Source organism: Ovis canadensis, chromosome 3 (genome assembly GCF_042477335.2).
Source record: "Ovis canadensis isolate MfBH-ARS-UI-01 breed Bighorn chromosome 3, ARS-UI_OviCan_v2, whole genome shotgun sequence".
Classification (NCBI taxonomy): domain Eukaryota; kingdom Metazoa; phylum Chordata; class Mammalia; order Artiodactyla; family Bovidae; genus Ovis; species Ovis canadensis.
In genome coordinates this window covers 141872494-141888669 of record NC_091247.1, presented here as the reverse complement: position 1 = coordinate 141888669, position 16176 = coordinate 141872494, and the positions used below count along the sequence as shown (strand labels likewise).

At 40.7% G+C, this 16176-nt stretch overlaps 1 protein-coding gene across 2 annotated transcripts in view; it reads right to left on the bottom strand.

Moving 5' to 3' along the window:
* Positions 1–5859: 5859 nt before the first annotated feature.
* CERS5 (ceramide synthase 5) overlaps positions 5860–16176 on the bottom strand; it is a 30542-nt gene continuing 20225 nt past the window's right edge. Inside the window, exons 3-11 of one of the 2 annotated variants that reach the window (XM_069584432.1) lie at positions 15506–15636; positions 14762–14819; positions 12982–13032; positions 11866–11958; positions 10115–10243; positions 9905–10011; positions 8980–9136; positions 8065–8173; positions 5860–6773 (exon numbers count right to left, since the gene is read on the bottom strand). In XM_069584432.1, the coding sequence (XP_069440533.1) occupies positions 6766–6773; positions 8065–8173; positions 8980–9136; positions 9905–10011; positions 10115–10243; positions 11866–11958; positions 12982–13032; positions 14762–14819; positions 15506–15636 (843 nt within the window). In that variant the 3' untranslated portion in view covers positions 5860–6765. The remainder of the gene's footprint in view (positions 6774–8064; positions 8174–8979; positions 9137–9904; positions 10012–10114; positions 10244–11865; positions 11959–12981; positions 13033–14761; positions 14820–15505; positions 15637–16176) is intronic. The other variant, XM_069584431.1, reaches the window with a different exon arrangement.

Genomic DNA, 16176 nt, shown 5'->3' with positions numbered 1-16176 from the left:
TCCAGTATTCTTGCCTGGAGAATCCACGGACAGAGGAGTTTGGCAGGCTACAGTCCATGGGGTCACAGAGTCAGACACAACTTAGCAACTGAACAACAACAAGCTCATACAACTCAACATAAAAAAACAACCTGATGAACAGAAGACCTGAATAGACATTTTTCCAAAGAAGATACCCAGATGCCCAAAAGGCACGATGTTCAACACTGCTAATCATTAAGGGAAATGCAAATCGAAACTACAATGAGATATTACCTCACACCTATCAGAATGGCTACTGTCAAAAAGACCACAAATAAATGTTGGCAAGGATATGGAGAAAAGGGAACCCCAGTACACTGTTGGTGGGAATGTCAACTGGTGCAGCTATTATGGAAAACAGTATTGGAGGTTCCTCAATAAACTAAAAATGGAACTACCATATGATCCAGTGATTCTCCTCCTCGGTATAAACCTGAGGAAAATGAAAACATTAATTTGAAAAGATAACATGTACCCCAATGTTCATAGCAGCACTGTTTATAATAGGCAAGATATGGAAGCAATCAGTGTGTCCATCAACAAATGAATAGATAAAGAAGATATATTATACACACATACACACAAAAAATGGAATATTACTCAGCCAAAGAGAAGAATGAAAATTTGCCAACTGCAACAGCACAGATGGACTTGGAGGGTATTATGCTTAGTGAAATAACACAAATACTCTGTTATCACTTATATGTGGAATCTTTTAAAAAATATATATGTCAAACTATCATAAATCAGTAACACTTTAATTTTTTTAATTAAAAAATATTTATTTGACTGACCAGGTCTTAGCTACAGCATGTGGGATCTTCAGTCTTTAGCTGTGGCATGTGGGATCTAGTTCCCTGACCAGGGATCAAACCCAGGTCCCCTGCATTGAGAGTGCAGAGTCTTGGCCATTGGATCACCAGGGAAGTCCCTTTAATATTTTTAAAAGGTAGAGTAAGAGGGCCGTCTTTCTACTTGACTGTCTTTGAGCTGGAACATTTGTCTTCCGCTGCCTATGGACTTGGACTGCAGCTTTCCCCACTGGTTTTCCTAGTTTTCAGGCTTTTGGACTCAGATTGGAACTATACCATCAACTATGGCCTTCTTGGATCTCTAGCTTACTGACTATAGATCCTGAGATTTCTCAGACTCCAAAACCACATGAAACAATTCCCTGTAACATTTTTGAAAATTCATACATAAATATATATATATGTCCTACTGGTCTGGACTACACATCCATATTAACAGGAAAACTTAGCTCTTCATTTTAATTGTTGTATAATATTCCAATTACATGAGTAGATTAATTTATCCCATTTCTCTAGTGGAAAAATCACTGATCTTTTTCCACTTTTCCCCTACTTATAAACAGCAATGCGATTAATTCCCTTGTTCTAGTTTCTACAAAAGATACTTAGCTTTACTAGTTATTAAGTTGCTTTTCCAAGTTATGTCAATGTTACTCACACTGGCAACATTTCTTCATTCTGTTGGTGTAAAGTGGATTCTATTCATTTTACATATCATTGATTTATAGTAAGGTTGATCACCTTTTTAGTGATTATCCATTGGCATATTCACTCTCTAGGAATTACCTATTCCTATCCTTTGTTCCCTCCCCTCTCCTTTTCTTCCTATTGGGTTGTCCTTGTCATTTCTTTAATTATATACACTCTGGATACTTGTATTTTGTTAGCTGTATGTACTGCAGGCTTGAGATAATCTTCTGGACCTTTTCAATTTGGTGGGGGGTGTTGGTGGTAGTGTATTAGTAAGAACTCCAGCACTGTCTGCATCATCGTGTACAGGTCTTCCCAAAACAGGCCTGCATCATCGTGTACAGGTCTTCCCAAAACAGGCCCAGAGATAATTAATCTGAGATCAATTCTCCTGCAAGTTCTTACCTGGGGATGAGGTTAGTGGTTGTGATGTTTCCCAGACCACAAAGGAAGTATGCATTTAGGTTCTCAAATTCACATGAAGTGTGGGCCCAGAATTTGAGAATATTCTCAAGAGCATCCTGACCTCACAAGCCCAAACATTCAAATATCTTTGCTTTCTCCTTTTGCCAACTGCGTGGATTTTTCATAGTTCCCTCCTTTTGCTGCTGCTTTAACTCAAGGTCTCAGCTCAGCTTCCTGCATGGGGCCACAGTCTTATCTCTTGTCAGTATTAAAACCCAAGTCTTTATTCCTTCACTAATTGCATCAGGTGTTTTGCCTTCTGCTCTAGTTTTCAACTGCTTTGCATCTTTTATGTCAGTTTCTTAGAAGCTCAGCTGTGCATTAAAGGGAAAAAAAAACCAAAAACCACCTCAAGTTTATCCACCATTTCTAGATGTTTGTTTCGTATCAACCAGAACTGATATCTTTCATATACTCCCATCTCTCCCAAACATAATACCTTCCTATTCCTGTTTTCCTGGCAAAGTTCTACTCATCTTTAATGGTCCAGCTCCACTTTCAAGTTTTCTCCCACCTTGCCAAGAACAGTTTAGAACAGTTGCTATCACATTGTATAATTTTTTTTCCCCTTTCCTTACTGGTGTCTGAGCCCTCTGAAAGTAGAAACCAGATCTTGTTCGTCTTTGTGTCTCTAGCTTCTCTGCCACAGTGCCTATCATCAAGTAGGCACTTGATAAATATTTCATTGAAGTGAAAATGTCTTCCTGCAGGCATACTGGATCTAAAGTCTGAAGAACTTGGTTTAAAATAGGCATACTACCACCCACTAACTACACTTCATGATTGGTTTTAGGATTGTGAAAGCTCATGATATATAACAGGCAATCTAAAATGTTTGTGCTTTTTGAACAACTTCTGAGACTGTTTTGTCACTGTGGCAGACTGAATTTTTCAAAGGTGAATGCAACCATTCTCCATGCTCTTTTTAAGAAAATTTTTGTCTGCACTGGGTCTTCATTTTTGGCACATGGGCTTTCTCTAGTTGTGGTGTGCAAGGGGCTTCTCCTGTTGTGGAACACGAGCTCAGAAGAAGTGGGCTCAGTAGTTGTGGCACATGGGCTTAGCTGACCCACAGCATGTGGGATGTTAGGTCCCCAACCAGGGATTGAACCCACATTCCCTGCATTAGAAGATGCATTTTTAACCACTGGACCACCAGGGAAGTCCTTTCCCGTGCCCTTCTGCAGTGACCTCACCAATCCTTCATCAAGAGGTAGAATCTACCTCAGCACTCCCTGGTATCTAGGTGGTCCCTGTGACTACTCCAATCAGTAGGATACAGTGGAAATCATGTGTGCCAGCTCCAGTCAACATTCTTTAGTTTTGGCCACACTGCAAGGCTGTGGGATCTTAATTCCCCACCAGGGATTGAACCTGGGCCACCACAGTGAAAGCACCAAGTTCTAACCATTGAACCGCCAGGGAGTTCCCTCAATCAACACTCACTGGCCTAGTGACTTCTGATTCCTGCATCATGCAATGCACGCATTTGAGCAAAGCTCAAGGCATGGAAAGATACATTTAGGTGTATTAGTTGACAGCCCCGACAGTTCCTAGGGAATGGCCAGCATTAACTTCTAGCCAGACTATTAATCATCTTCAACATCCAGCTTAGTTGAGTCTCTATAAACTACTCCATTCCCAGCTGCCATCTCACTGTAACCATATGAGATACTTCCAACTGCGCTCATTTAACCAATCAAACCATGAAAAATAATAAACTGTTGTTTTACACCATATTTTTAGGTGGACATAGTGAAAGTCGCTTAGTTGTGTCTGACTCTTTGCGACCCAATGGACTATACAGTCCATGGAATTCTCCAGGCCAGAATACTGGAGTGGGTAGCCTTTCCCTTCTCCAGCAGATCTTCCCAATCCAGGGATCGAACTCAGGTTTCTCGCATTGCAGGCGGATTCTTTACCAGCTGAGCCACAAGGGAAGCCTAAGAATACTGGAGTGGGTAGCCTATCCCTTCTCTAGCAGATCTTCCCGACCCAGGAATTGAACCAGGGTTTCCTGCATTGCAAGTGGATTGTTTACCAACTGAACTATCAGGGAAGACCTGGTATGTCTTCCCAATTTATAGCAGCTTCCCACTTAGGGTCAAGGTACAATCCGAACACTCATTTATAGAATGCAGGTAACAATCCCTACTTTTACAAAGTGTTCTGAAGTTTGCTTTTTGATGTTGTAAAATCATCTTCAAAGCAGTTAAGCACTATACAAACGTGTTATCTTTTCAGTAAATAATAAAGTTAAAACTTCTTGTGGGATCTAGTTCCCTGACCAGGGATCGAACTCACACCCCCTATAGTGCAAATGTGGAGTTTAATGGCTGGACCTCCAGGGGTCTCTCACATTCTTTTATATTCAACAGAGGAGAGGTAATGCCTTGCTTCTCTTATAAATATTCCTAGTTCTCGGGTAGGGATGATGTGTTTGCATCTAATCTGCTCTCAGGCATGAAACCTTCCAAGGCCATCTATAAATCTGGCCTTATGACAGTTTTGCCATCCCAGTTAACACTATTATCTTCCAGTTCTGTATTTAAACCCTCCAGGACCCTCTCACTTCCCTCCAATTTCACCTATATGCTCAGAACAAGCCCTGTTCCTATAACCGACTCTAATCTCAATTCAGTCGTCCAAAGTTAACTCTAATCAGTCTATGCCTCTGGCTAGATGTTTCTTCAACAACTATTCTTCCTCACATGAAGTCTTGAGAAGTGCTGCAGTATAGTGATTAAGAACAGAGACTCTGACTCCGATTCTTTACTAGGTGTCTGAATTTAGCGAAGTTAGCCTATTTTGCTGTATTTTAATCCTCTGTAAAGTACTCGATACCGTACCTGGTATGTAATAAACAGCTATGTGTTAACTATTATTAATTATACTGCGTGTCAGATTAACTGGGACAACTAATTCAATCTTATTTACAAAGCAACTGTTCAAACTTCAGAAGGCATACATACCTTGTCTGACTTTCCAAAGTATTTTCATATTTCACAATTACTATTCAACAATATGGTAAGTTGAGGAACTAAATGTAAGACCTTAGTCTTTTAGTCTTCCTGACTAGTTCTGACTAAATAACTACGTAGGATTTTTTACAACTTAATTTGCCCTTGTGCTATATATATATATATATATATAGAGAGAGAGAGAGAGAGAAAGTCTTTTTAAAATCCAGCCTCTTAGTAAGATAAATTTAGTAGGGTCAGTATCCCAGTAATGTCAATGAACATCAAATGAGTATTTGATTCTTAGAACAATAACCTACAATAACCTATTTCTTTCCATTTTTATCCGTCTCCTTAACAATGAAGCACTCCATATGTCTTAATGTACATAAGAGCATCTGGAAATATTTTGATAATCTGAATATTCACTGAATGGAAAATATTCTAAGAGATAAATACTACTATTGGTAATTTTGCCTAAACCTCAACTACAGAAAAATCTAGATTAGGAAAATTGTTTCTCCATGGGCTAAAAGAGAAACTAGAATTAAAAGAGAAAACATTGGTTTAGACTCACTTATCTCCATCTTAAGATGTTAACTGGCAGTCTCTGTATTCAATAAAATGGGAAATACAGGAAATACTCAGGTGTCTTAGCTCTTCAACCAGTCTTTGCTGCTTTGGCAATATACATGCTTTTATTTCCTAGTATTTTTTTGTATGATCACTACACGTTTGTTTTTCTTAAAATATAAAGCTTTAAAATGCAGGTACTCTCTCTCTAGCATATGCACAGAAAGGAAAAACTTGGGTGTCCAATGGCCTCTAGAATCAGACCTGAAAAAGTTATTAATCAGACTATGGATTCAGGGAACTGGGGATAGAGTCACTAAAGAGGTTGAGACAGCAGATGAGGGTTGAAGCACTTTTAATCACAGAAGAGTAAACAATAGTATAAACCGTTAACAGCTCACCCAGTGGCTGTTGTCCTCCAGCCCTCAGCTCACCCGCTCCTCCCACCCACCCCCACTTCCTGCGTACCATTGAATAAAGAGCAGGGTATCAGCAGCTGTCCCTGTCACTACCAGGTGGCAGGAAGGGGATCTAGCTAGGGGCCGCAGCAATCTCTGGCCACCCATTTCATGGTTGTCTGTTTGCATACAACTTCATGCGAAATATTCCAGCTCCAAAGAAGAAACAGTGCAGAAACGTGGAGCTAAATTCAGCTGCTCCATTCAGATGGTCAGGGCTCAAGAGCCATGGGCAACCAGGGAGGGGACACTCTAGAAACAGCATAATTCAAGATGCAGCCAAATCTGGGACTGAGGTGGGTTCAGAGGAGACCAGGCAAGGCCTAATGGCCCTAGTCCAGAAATGTGCCCCAACCTAGGCAACGAGACTCACGCATATGCACAAATGCACATGCACAGGCGCGCACATACACACACGCACGCGCACACACGGAGCAAATAACATTACTGAAAGAACCTGGAGGCTATTAAATACGAAACGGCTGAGTTTTTTTTTTTTAAGTGAAAATATTTGCTTCTTTGATTCTCCTCAGTGCCCTGCACACCCCCTAGTCCCAGGAATGTAGACGTGGGGAGGCCCAAGAGGAGCAGGTTGCCAGTGGCCCTACAAGTCCGTCTATGCTGAAGTCCCCATACCAACCACCTTACTCTTCAGCCCAGTAGCTGCCTCCCATGTGACCATTCACCCGATTGGCACCATTGCTGGAGCTGCGGCCACAGGGACCTTTTGAGTTGGTGGTTATATCTTCTTCCTCTGAGCTGCTCTCCACATCACTGCGATCATCCTTAAGCACCTGGGAGGGATGGGGGCAAAGGTAGGAAAGGTAAGGACAGGACTCTTCTAGAATCGTAAGACAGACAGAGCCCACAGAGCCCATGCTTGGGCGCTGTTTCCAATCTGGCCTACTTTCTGGTGGCACCTTGACTCAAAATACTATCGGGACCATAGAGACTTATGAATACCTGCCTGCTTTCTCTGTTTCTCTCTCATCATCTCTAATTCTGTTCTCAATGTAGTAAGTAGCTGTCCTGGTAGAGGAGTTTACCTTTCAGGACCAGCCTAAAAGAGCTAAAAACATTCACATACCCTTTCTCTTCTACCTCAAAAAGAGGAAAGGCCAACACAACAACCCGCGGCTGCCGTCGTTGCCTCCGCGGCGGTTTTGGCTATCTACAGAGTTCTGCCGTATCCCCAGAGTTGATCCACAACTGGGCCTTTTTAGGTGTCCTACTCTTCCTGGGCTCAAATATTAACACCCAATGCACTTGTTGCTTCAATTCTTTCCCTTTTCTCGTAACAGGATTACCTCTCTAGTATCCTGAAGATGCACAACATGGTGAAAAGAAAAGCAGACTGGCAGTCAGCAAGACAGGAATCCCAGTCCCAATCGTGCTATTCTCTCTGAGTCTTCACCTTTCAAACTCAGCTTTTTTTTATTCTGTATTTTCAAATGAAGGATTTGGATTAAAGCAGGGTTTTCCGATCTAAACTATTCTGCATACCTAGCAAAGTATTTCAGATTTTCTACCATGGACCATAAAAGTGAAAAGGAGAGACAGCCAGTGAGACCTATGTCAGGCTTTTGCCCTCCAGAACTGAAGGATAATAAATGTGTGGTGTTTTTTTTTTTTAAGTAAATAAGAGAAGGAGGTGATAAGGAAACAATACTAAAACTGCTGTTACCAGAGGGTGGGGTACTTGCTTTGGTTAACTCTAAGATTCTATGGCTTATTATAGCTATTGACCTCTGAACCCAGATCACCCAGAGTTGATTATCTGATTGTCAGGAAATTTCCACCAGAGGGCAGTGTGTTAGATTTGAGCTAAAGGGAAGCTCAAAAAGGAGGGATGGGGGCGGGATAGAAGGGAAAAACAGAAATGGAAAAAAAAAGAGCAGACTCTACTCTTGCCTCAATTTAGGAAAAAGAATCTGGCAACTTGAGCTCCATTCAACAATGCCCCACAAGGTCAGGAGAGAAGGCATGCTCCATACAATGCAGGGAACAGAAAGGAAAGCGAAGGAAGGAAGAGAAACATTCAGATAGACATGCTTCACTGAACACTAGAAGCACAGATACACTTACATGCAAGAGATGAAACTGTCCAGCTCCCACCAGGCATAGAAAAAAGGAAGGAGGTGAGAAAAGAGTGGAGAGTACAGAGTCTGGGTCTAATCCTTCCTGGATAGGTCACCTGGTCAGGGAAGAAAAGCAGGGGAAAAGAGAGATGTCCAATAGCTACACCAAGATGCACAGGCACACTAAGCAAGTTCTGAAAGCAATTAAAGCCATAAGGAACAGTGTCACAAGAGATCATATATTCCTGGGAAACATTCCATCCCTTTGTCCTAGAGTCATAACCTCCAGCAGAGCCCCTCCCCTTGGGACTGTATGTTACTGAAGGCTGAATCCCTCAGGCTAATCACAGTTTGACTGACTACTTCAGAATTTGCAAAATTCAGTTATGAGTTTTATCACAGAATGACGCCTTTCTTTGTGCTTTTGGGCTCTTGAACTAAGGTGGGTATTTGAAGCCCTAAAAACCTATCTCACTTAAGACCCTGCCTCATTCAACAGTGAGGCTGGTACTTGATTCCTTATATAAACTGTATCTTGAACACCACAGTGTGGTCATCTTGGGGTAGCTTGTGAATTACCATACCACTCCTAGGCAATCTAACATCTTGGCTTCTATACGGTTTACATCTTGGAACTCTGCATATGATTTCCTTTGAAAAAAGGCTTCCATGCTAAAAATAAAAATATGAAATCCATGATGTAGGTAAGGGGTAGGCTGAAATGGTCTCCAAAACCTAATCCTGTTTATTATTTAACAAAAGTCATTCCTATGGGGCAGGAAGAAGGCAGATCCTGCCTCTGACATCTAAGTCACGTCTTAGATGGCTAAACACTCATACTTAAAAAAAAGATGAAAACATTAGAGCCCTAGGCTTTTTGCTTGGTAATACCCCAAAGAAAGAAGCCATCTTTTACCCTTACCTTTCCTCGGATCAAGGCTTTGAAAGCAATTCGTGCAATTAGGTAGGACCAGATGACATGCAGAACCTGTAGGACCAGGAGAAGGCCATTGAAAAGCCACCAGGAGGGATAGGGCCCGATCATCTCCCAACTCTCAAAGAGGGTCGTGTTCAGGATCCTATAAGAGGAAGGTCAATGGTCAGATTCTAGAGTCAAAGCCAGACACATAGGGATGAAGGTGAATTTCCCGGAAAGCAGAACTTTGCATTTTTACACCATACCTTCTAGCAGTGGAAGTTCCAGGGATATTCATGCACAGTGAGAAGATAGTAAAGAAAGGGGCCCATGGAGTTTTCTATCTTTAGGAATAATGGAAGATATAGAACTCTTAGCAACTGACAGAATAAGTCAAATTACTAATCACTTCAAATAAGTCATATTACTAATCCAAATATGCAGAGTATCACAAATTTGGGACAACAATTCTAATAATAACCCTAGGAATAATTCAGATCCTCACACACATACAGGACAGCTGACTACTTCCCTCAGACTAAGGAAAATCTCCAACCCACAGAGTCAATGACTTGTAATATAAAGTAGTGAGTATATAAGTGAGAGTGTTGTGGGAGTGGGAGTGGTCAGAGTGGGAGAGAATATAGAGCAGGAAAATAAGCAAAAGCCCGAGAAGTCTGCAATCAGTGCAAAAGAGGGCAAAGGAGTTACTCAGCCATAAAATGAGATGAATCAGGAGAGCCATAGCTAAGTGAGTTGGATGCTCTCGGTCTATATCATACTGTATTAGAAATACTGTACAGGGGAAATGAGGTCCTTCAAAAATCCATAAAAGGTCAGGTTAGGTCAAGCAAAAAGCAGAGCAATATTTTGGGTTAGGGAATCTTGGTGTCTGTTCCCTAAACTGGTGACCAGTTTCCCTAACACTTACCAGAATGGATAGATTCCTAGGCGAGTCACCACAAAAACAGCACTGAAGATCACAAAAAGGGTGTCACAGAGACGCTGGTACTTGGCATAATTGGCTAGCTTGGCTGCCTGGAGAAAGAAAGATAAGAATTGAATCGGGGAGAAAGCCAGTTCTCAGATAGGAAGAAAAGTAAAGAGGACTAGTGAGGGAAGAGTCGTTGAGGGGTCTTACCTCCAGCAAGAAGTCTGAGACATCATGTAGGCACAAGACCAGCGTTCCCACTCGAACCATGTTGTTGATGTAGGAGAAGGTAATAAGCCCAATGGTGGCCAGGTGATGCACAAACATGATCAGAAAGTCCTAGGAAGGAATGCAAATAGCAGAGGCAGGTAAAGGCAAGGCCGCAGAGCTGCTACACAACTCAGTGCCCTGCACTGTTCTCGGAGGGTCTCATCCCACCCCTTAAGAGTTTCATTTTGTTTAAATTCTCCCCTAGGGAGCTGCCTAACATTTCACCCAAAACTCTCCACATCAGTGACTGACCTATAATCTACACTCAATCTATAGCTTAAAACACAGAAAAGAGCAATTTTCTTTGGTAGCTGCAGAACATGTAGACTTCAGATGCATAGCTGATACCTGGAGATAATTTCCCAGGTGGTAGTCAGGCATACAAGCCTTATATATCTCAGATTCCTTGAGCGTCTGAGACTCTTCTGCATTGATGAAGGGAATTTCAACCAAAGGGACCCAAGAGAAAGGGGAGGTTTGTGGAGGGGAGAAGCTATTTCAAAACATTTCAGAGAAATGCTAAATAGTCCATCTTACTACAAGCACTTCCTGCTCTCAGATTTAAAGCTCTAATTTCCTCTTGGGTTCAAATAACAAGGTTAGACCCTGGGAAATCTCTAAATACCTGAGTTATTACACATAGCTAATGTATACTTCTCAGCCCAGTGAGGGATAGAGGGTGGGAGGAGGCACGTGAATTCCATCAGAGAAGCAAGGATATAAAGTCTATGCTCTCCATATGGATGGATACAATCATATGTTCTAGCTCTTAAGGTGGGGATGAGTTTACAAGTACACATTCTAGAATGTTTTAAAACCTACATACATATTATAAACCTTTTTATATGTGTCATGTATTAAAATGAAATTTTAATAAGGAGACCTATGTCTCCATAGGAGTAATGTGTAACTGTCTTGAGTAACCAAAGGAGGGTGAGAGGCATTTAAATTATATATCACACTTCTAGGTTACACAACAACTAATAAGCCAGATTAATGTCAATCCACTCCCACAAGTGCTAACCCTGATTTTCCTTACCAAAGATAACCATGAGTTAAGTGACAGATTAGGGTTAGAGCTGCTGGAATTGCATTATGTCAGGTGGATGCCAATAAAAGGTGAAGATTCTGCCCTTCCTGTATACTTACAAAAAACTTAAGTCATTTCCAACTTTGCCATTCTGTAGGCAAGTCAACTCACTTCTCTGAATCTGTTTCCTAAATAACAGCAAGAAAAGGGTAAACTAAAACATCTAAAACCCCTTCCAACTGACATTCTTTTAAGTAAGTGGGGTCACCAAGAAGAGAGAACAGAGAGGGAACAAGGTCACTAATGGCAAAAGTTTTTCTGGAATCGAAGCTTTTCCTGGATCAGGCCTTGCTATCCCTAAGTTTTGACTAGTTTCTTGAGCTTTATATGTGTAAGAACCTTGGAGAAAAACAAAGGAAAGGGTATGCTTCTTAGCTGGTTAACTGTTTTCATCCTGGGCTGCCCTGAATGACTCAAATATACTTCACTAGTCAGGGCTTACTTCTGAGAACATTACAAAGAGCTAAAAGTCACACTGAACCTACTTTCACCTTCTTTTGTGGTCCTAATCAGGACACAGAATCCATCACAATGACATAATGGTAGCTGCTGGAAAGGAGGGTGCCATAAATCAGGGTGTTAAGGGAGCCAACGTCCTTACCTTTCTTTTAATGTCTGTAAACTGAGAAAACATAAGAGACCAATAGAAAGCCAATTCCATGATGTAATAGTAATAAAGTCCACTTGTGAGAGGCTGGAAGAGAAAAAGAAGTAGTGAGGATACCAGCTAGTCAGACTCATTCCATGTCCCCAACTTTCTTTGTGTCAGCGCACTCATACCCCCAATTATTAAATACTCTTCCTCTCCATCATCTTCCAAGACGTGCAATAGCTAACAGACTTTGGATTGGTGTTGACACTTAAAACTCTTCCCTTCCACATATACATCTTTGTGTGCTAAATCACTTCAGTCGTGTCTAACTCTTTGCAACCCTATGGACTGTAGCCTGCCAGGCTCCTCTGTCCATAGGATTCTCTAGGCAAGGATACTGGAGTGGGTTGCCATGCCCTCCTCCAGAGGATCTTCCGACCCAGGGATAGAACCCACATCTCTTGTATCTCCTGCACTAGCAGGCGGATTCTTCACCACTAGCGCCGCCTGGGAAGCCCATACACATCTTTGGCTCATCTTTTAAAGATCAGGTAGGCTTCCCCGGTAGCTCAGCTGGTAAAGAATCTGCCTGCAATGCAGGAGACCCCAGTTCGATTCCTGGGTTGGGAAGATCTGCTGGAGAAGGGATAGGCTACTCACTCCAGTTTTCTTCGGGCTGGTAAAGAATCCACCTGCAATGTGGGAGACCTGGGTTTGATCCCTGGGTAAAGAGTTGGACATGACTGAGTGACTTTCACTTTCATGGTTAACAAGGACACGACTGAGCAACTAAGCACACACCCACACACACACCACAATCAAATCAGTGTGTCTAGAATTCTGGGCAATTTTCAGGGGATTAAATACACTAAGGCCTTACCTTCTTTCACCCTATGAGCAACCCCCTGATATTTTTCTGCTTTAGACTAGAACCAAGATGCTCTTATGGGATTCAAAAGGGACACCTGAACCAGAAAGCACCTCATTAAGTGCCAAGAAGCTGCTTTTCTTTCCAGCCCAATTAGGGCGAATATCTGGAACAAAGAGGTCACTGGATTTCACTGCTGTGGGGACACACACACACACACACACCCCCGTGTCTTTCTTAAAGGGCTCAGATCTTACCTGATAAGGGTAACTGTGCCAGCACTGTCGGGTGTCCCAGAACCAAGGTGACTAAGAAAAAACAAACAATCCAAGTCAGCTTTCAGAATTCCCTCCTGGCCCATCTACCTCTTTCTCTCTATACTTTGGGCAAAGAGATGGGAAAGAAAATGGAACCCATCTAGACAGAATTTAGGGATCCTTAAAGGCTAAATAAACAATTATACTTTTTTGCTAGAACAAGAAAGTGCTATTACGAAGAGAGAAACAGTACACAAGAGCAAAGAGAGTGCTAAGATAGCTTTTGGAAACATCCCAACCTGGAATATATAGGAAGTTGGGAGGCAGGAAGACAATGATTTCATTTAATAACCAAAGGAGATCTCTCTATGCCAAAGATTCAAAAGTAATCTTCTCCAATGGAGTTTCAATTATGTCCTTTAAGAGGGTTGTCCATTTCACCTAAGTTGTTGAATTTATTACTATTAAACTGTTCATAATGTGGTCTTACTATTCTTTCAATGTCTACAGGACCTATAGTTATAGCCTCTTTTTCTCCCTGATACTGACTGATAATTTGTTTTCTTGTTTTTTTTCTAAAGGTTTATCAATTTTAATTAAAACTTTCAAAGAACCAACCTTTGGCTTTAGTAATTTTCTCCATTATTTTCTAATGCCTATTTCATCAATTTTTGCTTTTCTTTTTTTCCTTTAACTTACTTTGGGTTTACTTTGCTCTTCTTTTTTCTGGATCTTAAAGTAAAAACTTAATCACTGATTTTAAAGTTTTCTTCTTTTCTAATATAAACAATTAAAGTTATAAATTTCCTCAAAAGTATGCTTTAGCTGCATACCACAGACTTTGGTATGTTGTATTTTCAGCATCATTCAATTACAAGTATTTTCTAATTCCCTTGTGATTTCTTATTTGATCTTTGGGTTATTCACAAGAGTTGTTTAACTTATAAATATTTTCCAGACATCTTATTATTATTGATTTGATTGCTGTTTTAATTCCATTATGGTCAGAGAACATATTTTGTAAGATTTCAAAATTTTTAAATTTGCTGAGACTAATTTTGTGGCCTAGCATATAGTTTATCTTAGCTGATCCTTTACATGGACTTGAAAATAATATACATCCTTCAGCTGCTGGTGTGGTGTCCTATAAATGTCAATTAGGCCAAACTGGCTGGACTGTTATTTAAGCCTTCTACATCCTCAGTGATTTTTTTTTGTCTAGTGACTTAATCAATTATTAAGAGCATTAAAATCTCCAAATATGATTGTATAATTGTCTATTCCCTTCCCTCAGTTCTGCTTCCTTATGTTTCACATATTTTGAAACTTCAATTATGCATTTAGAGGAAAATACTGTGGTACAGTAGGAAAAAAAAGACTAATGGATCAAAAAGCCTGAAATTCTTCTTCGACTCTGATAATCCACTGCAAAGCAGGAATAATCCCTACTTCAATGAGTTACTGATGGCATTTCTTTAACTGTCTCCTCCTTGCAAGAATAGGACTTTTGTCAAATGCCTTGTAAACCATCATGTACTACGTCAATTTCATTAATACTATTATTATTAGCATTATTTAAGGAGAAACAGAGTCATGAGGTTACTGATGCCAGGCCCCAGACAGAAGACAGTCTATTTAGCTTATAAACCTGGGCTCTAGGCATCACAAAGAAAAAACAAAAGAGAGTAGAGGACAAAGCTCTAAAGGTATTTAACTCTTATCTCTAGGGATACACGAATGATTAGACCCCAACAGAGAACCAGAGAAAGTTCAGACTCACCGACCAGAGAAATCTAATTCCGTAGCAGAATATACATAAATAAAAAGTGAATCTCCACCTAGATGGGTGAAGAGAAGTTAGACAAACATTTACTCAAAAGAAAGTCTCTGAGTTAAAGAATTCAAGGTAGCACATTTGGGGATAACACAGTTTACTGGTAAGAAACTGATGATATACTGTTACCTAAAAAGCCAAAGAGATAAAAATCTTCCATCCTCTATTTAAAAATAGATTTCTACAAGTATATACTGGTTTCAGTGAACTTTTCTTTTACATCAGACTCTGTGATGATAGTGCCTTTTTTTTTTTTTTTTTGCATGACAGTAAGAAACACTGCTTGGTGTCCAGAGAATAATCAGTAAAAACCCAGTGAAGTGAACTATAGCATGTCCAGAAAAGGGATGCTTCCTATTAAAATGTCAATCTATAGCAAGCTGGAACTCTCTCTACCAAGGTATATGAGGGTGTGCATATCTACCTACGTAAGTGAAAGTAGAGGAATTCATTCCCAATTTCTTTGGGAAAGGTGAACAAAATGCAACTACAGCTAGCTTAGGAGCGAGTATGTCTAAGAAACTAAGGGTGACCAGGCTTTCAGCTCTCTTCTTTAAAGCCCATAACAGAGTTAGCCTTCTGCCTCCATTGACTGTTATCCTAACAGGAGAAGTGATTTCCAAAAAGAAAACCTTAGTCCAGTCATACCCCACCCTTCTCCTCACTCCCCACCTCCTTCCATACACCTACATGCTTTCACAAAATTTAGTGAGCGTTGGGGGCTTGTCCTGATTCCTCCGATGGCGAAACCAGCACTGGATTTTTCGGACATCCCAGTCTAGTTGCTTTGACAGGCCCTCCAGCCTTTTCTCATCAGGATACTGTAGACGTATGACCAGAGTCAGAACATTGCTTTTTCTTCAAACCTTGCTCATTAAAGCCCTTTGACAAGCTGAGTGGCAGAGGGGTAATAACTATAGTGGTTTAAGTAATGTTTTTCTTTCCAGGTTTCATCCCCAAAGTCATTTTTATGTAAGAAGTACTATTTTACACATCAAGGACCTTTACCATTCACCTATACACATAGCTATTTGGTTTTCTCCCTCCAGCCCAAATGAGTAAAAAAAAAATATTAAAAACCCAACCTGGGAGGGAGGTTTAAGAGGGAAGGGACATATGTATACTTATGGCTGATTCATGTTGATATTTGGCAGAAGCCAACATAATTCTGTAACGTATTTATCCTTCAGTTAAAAAAAAATAAAAATTCAACCTGCAAAGGCTATTAGGACCATCACTATCTTGATTATGCAACTAGGTAATGACTAGAGCTGAAGGAGGGAAAAACAAAATCAAAATATGATGTGTGTCTCGGGGATTAGGGGTGGTGGTGACTGCTAGGCCTAATATTTAAGGTATCC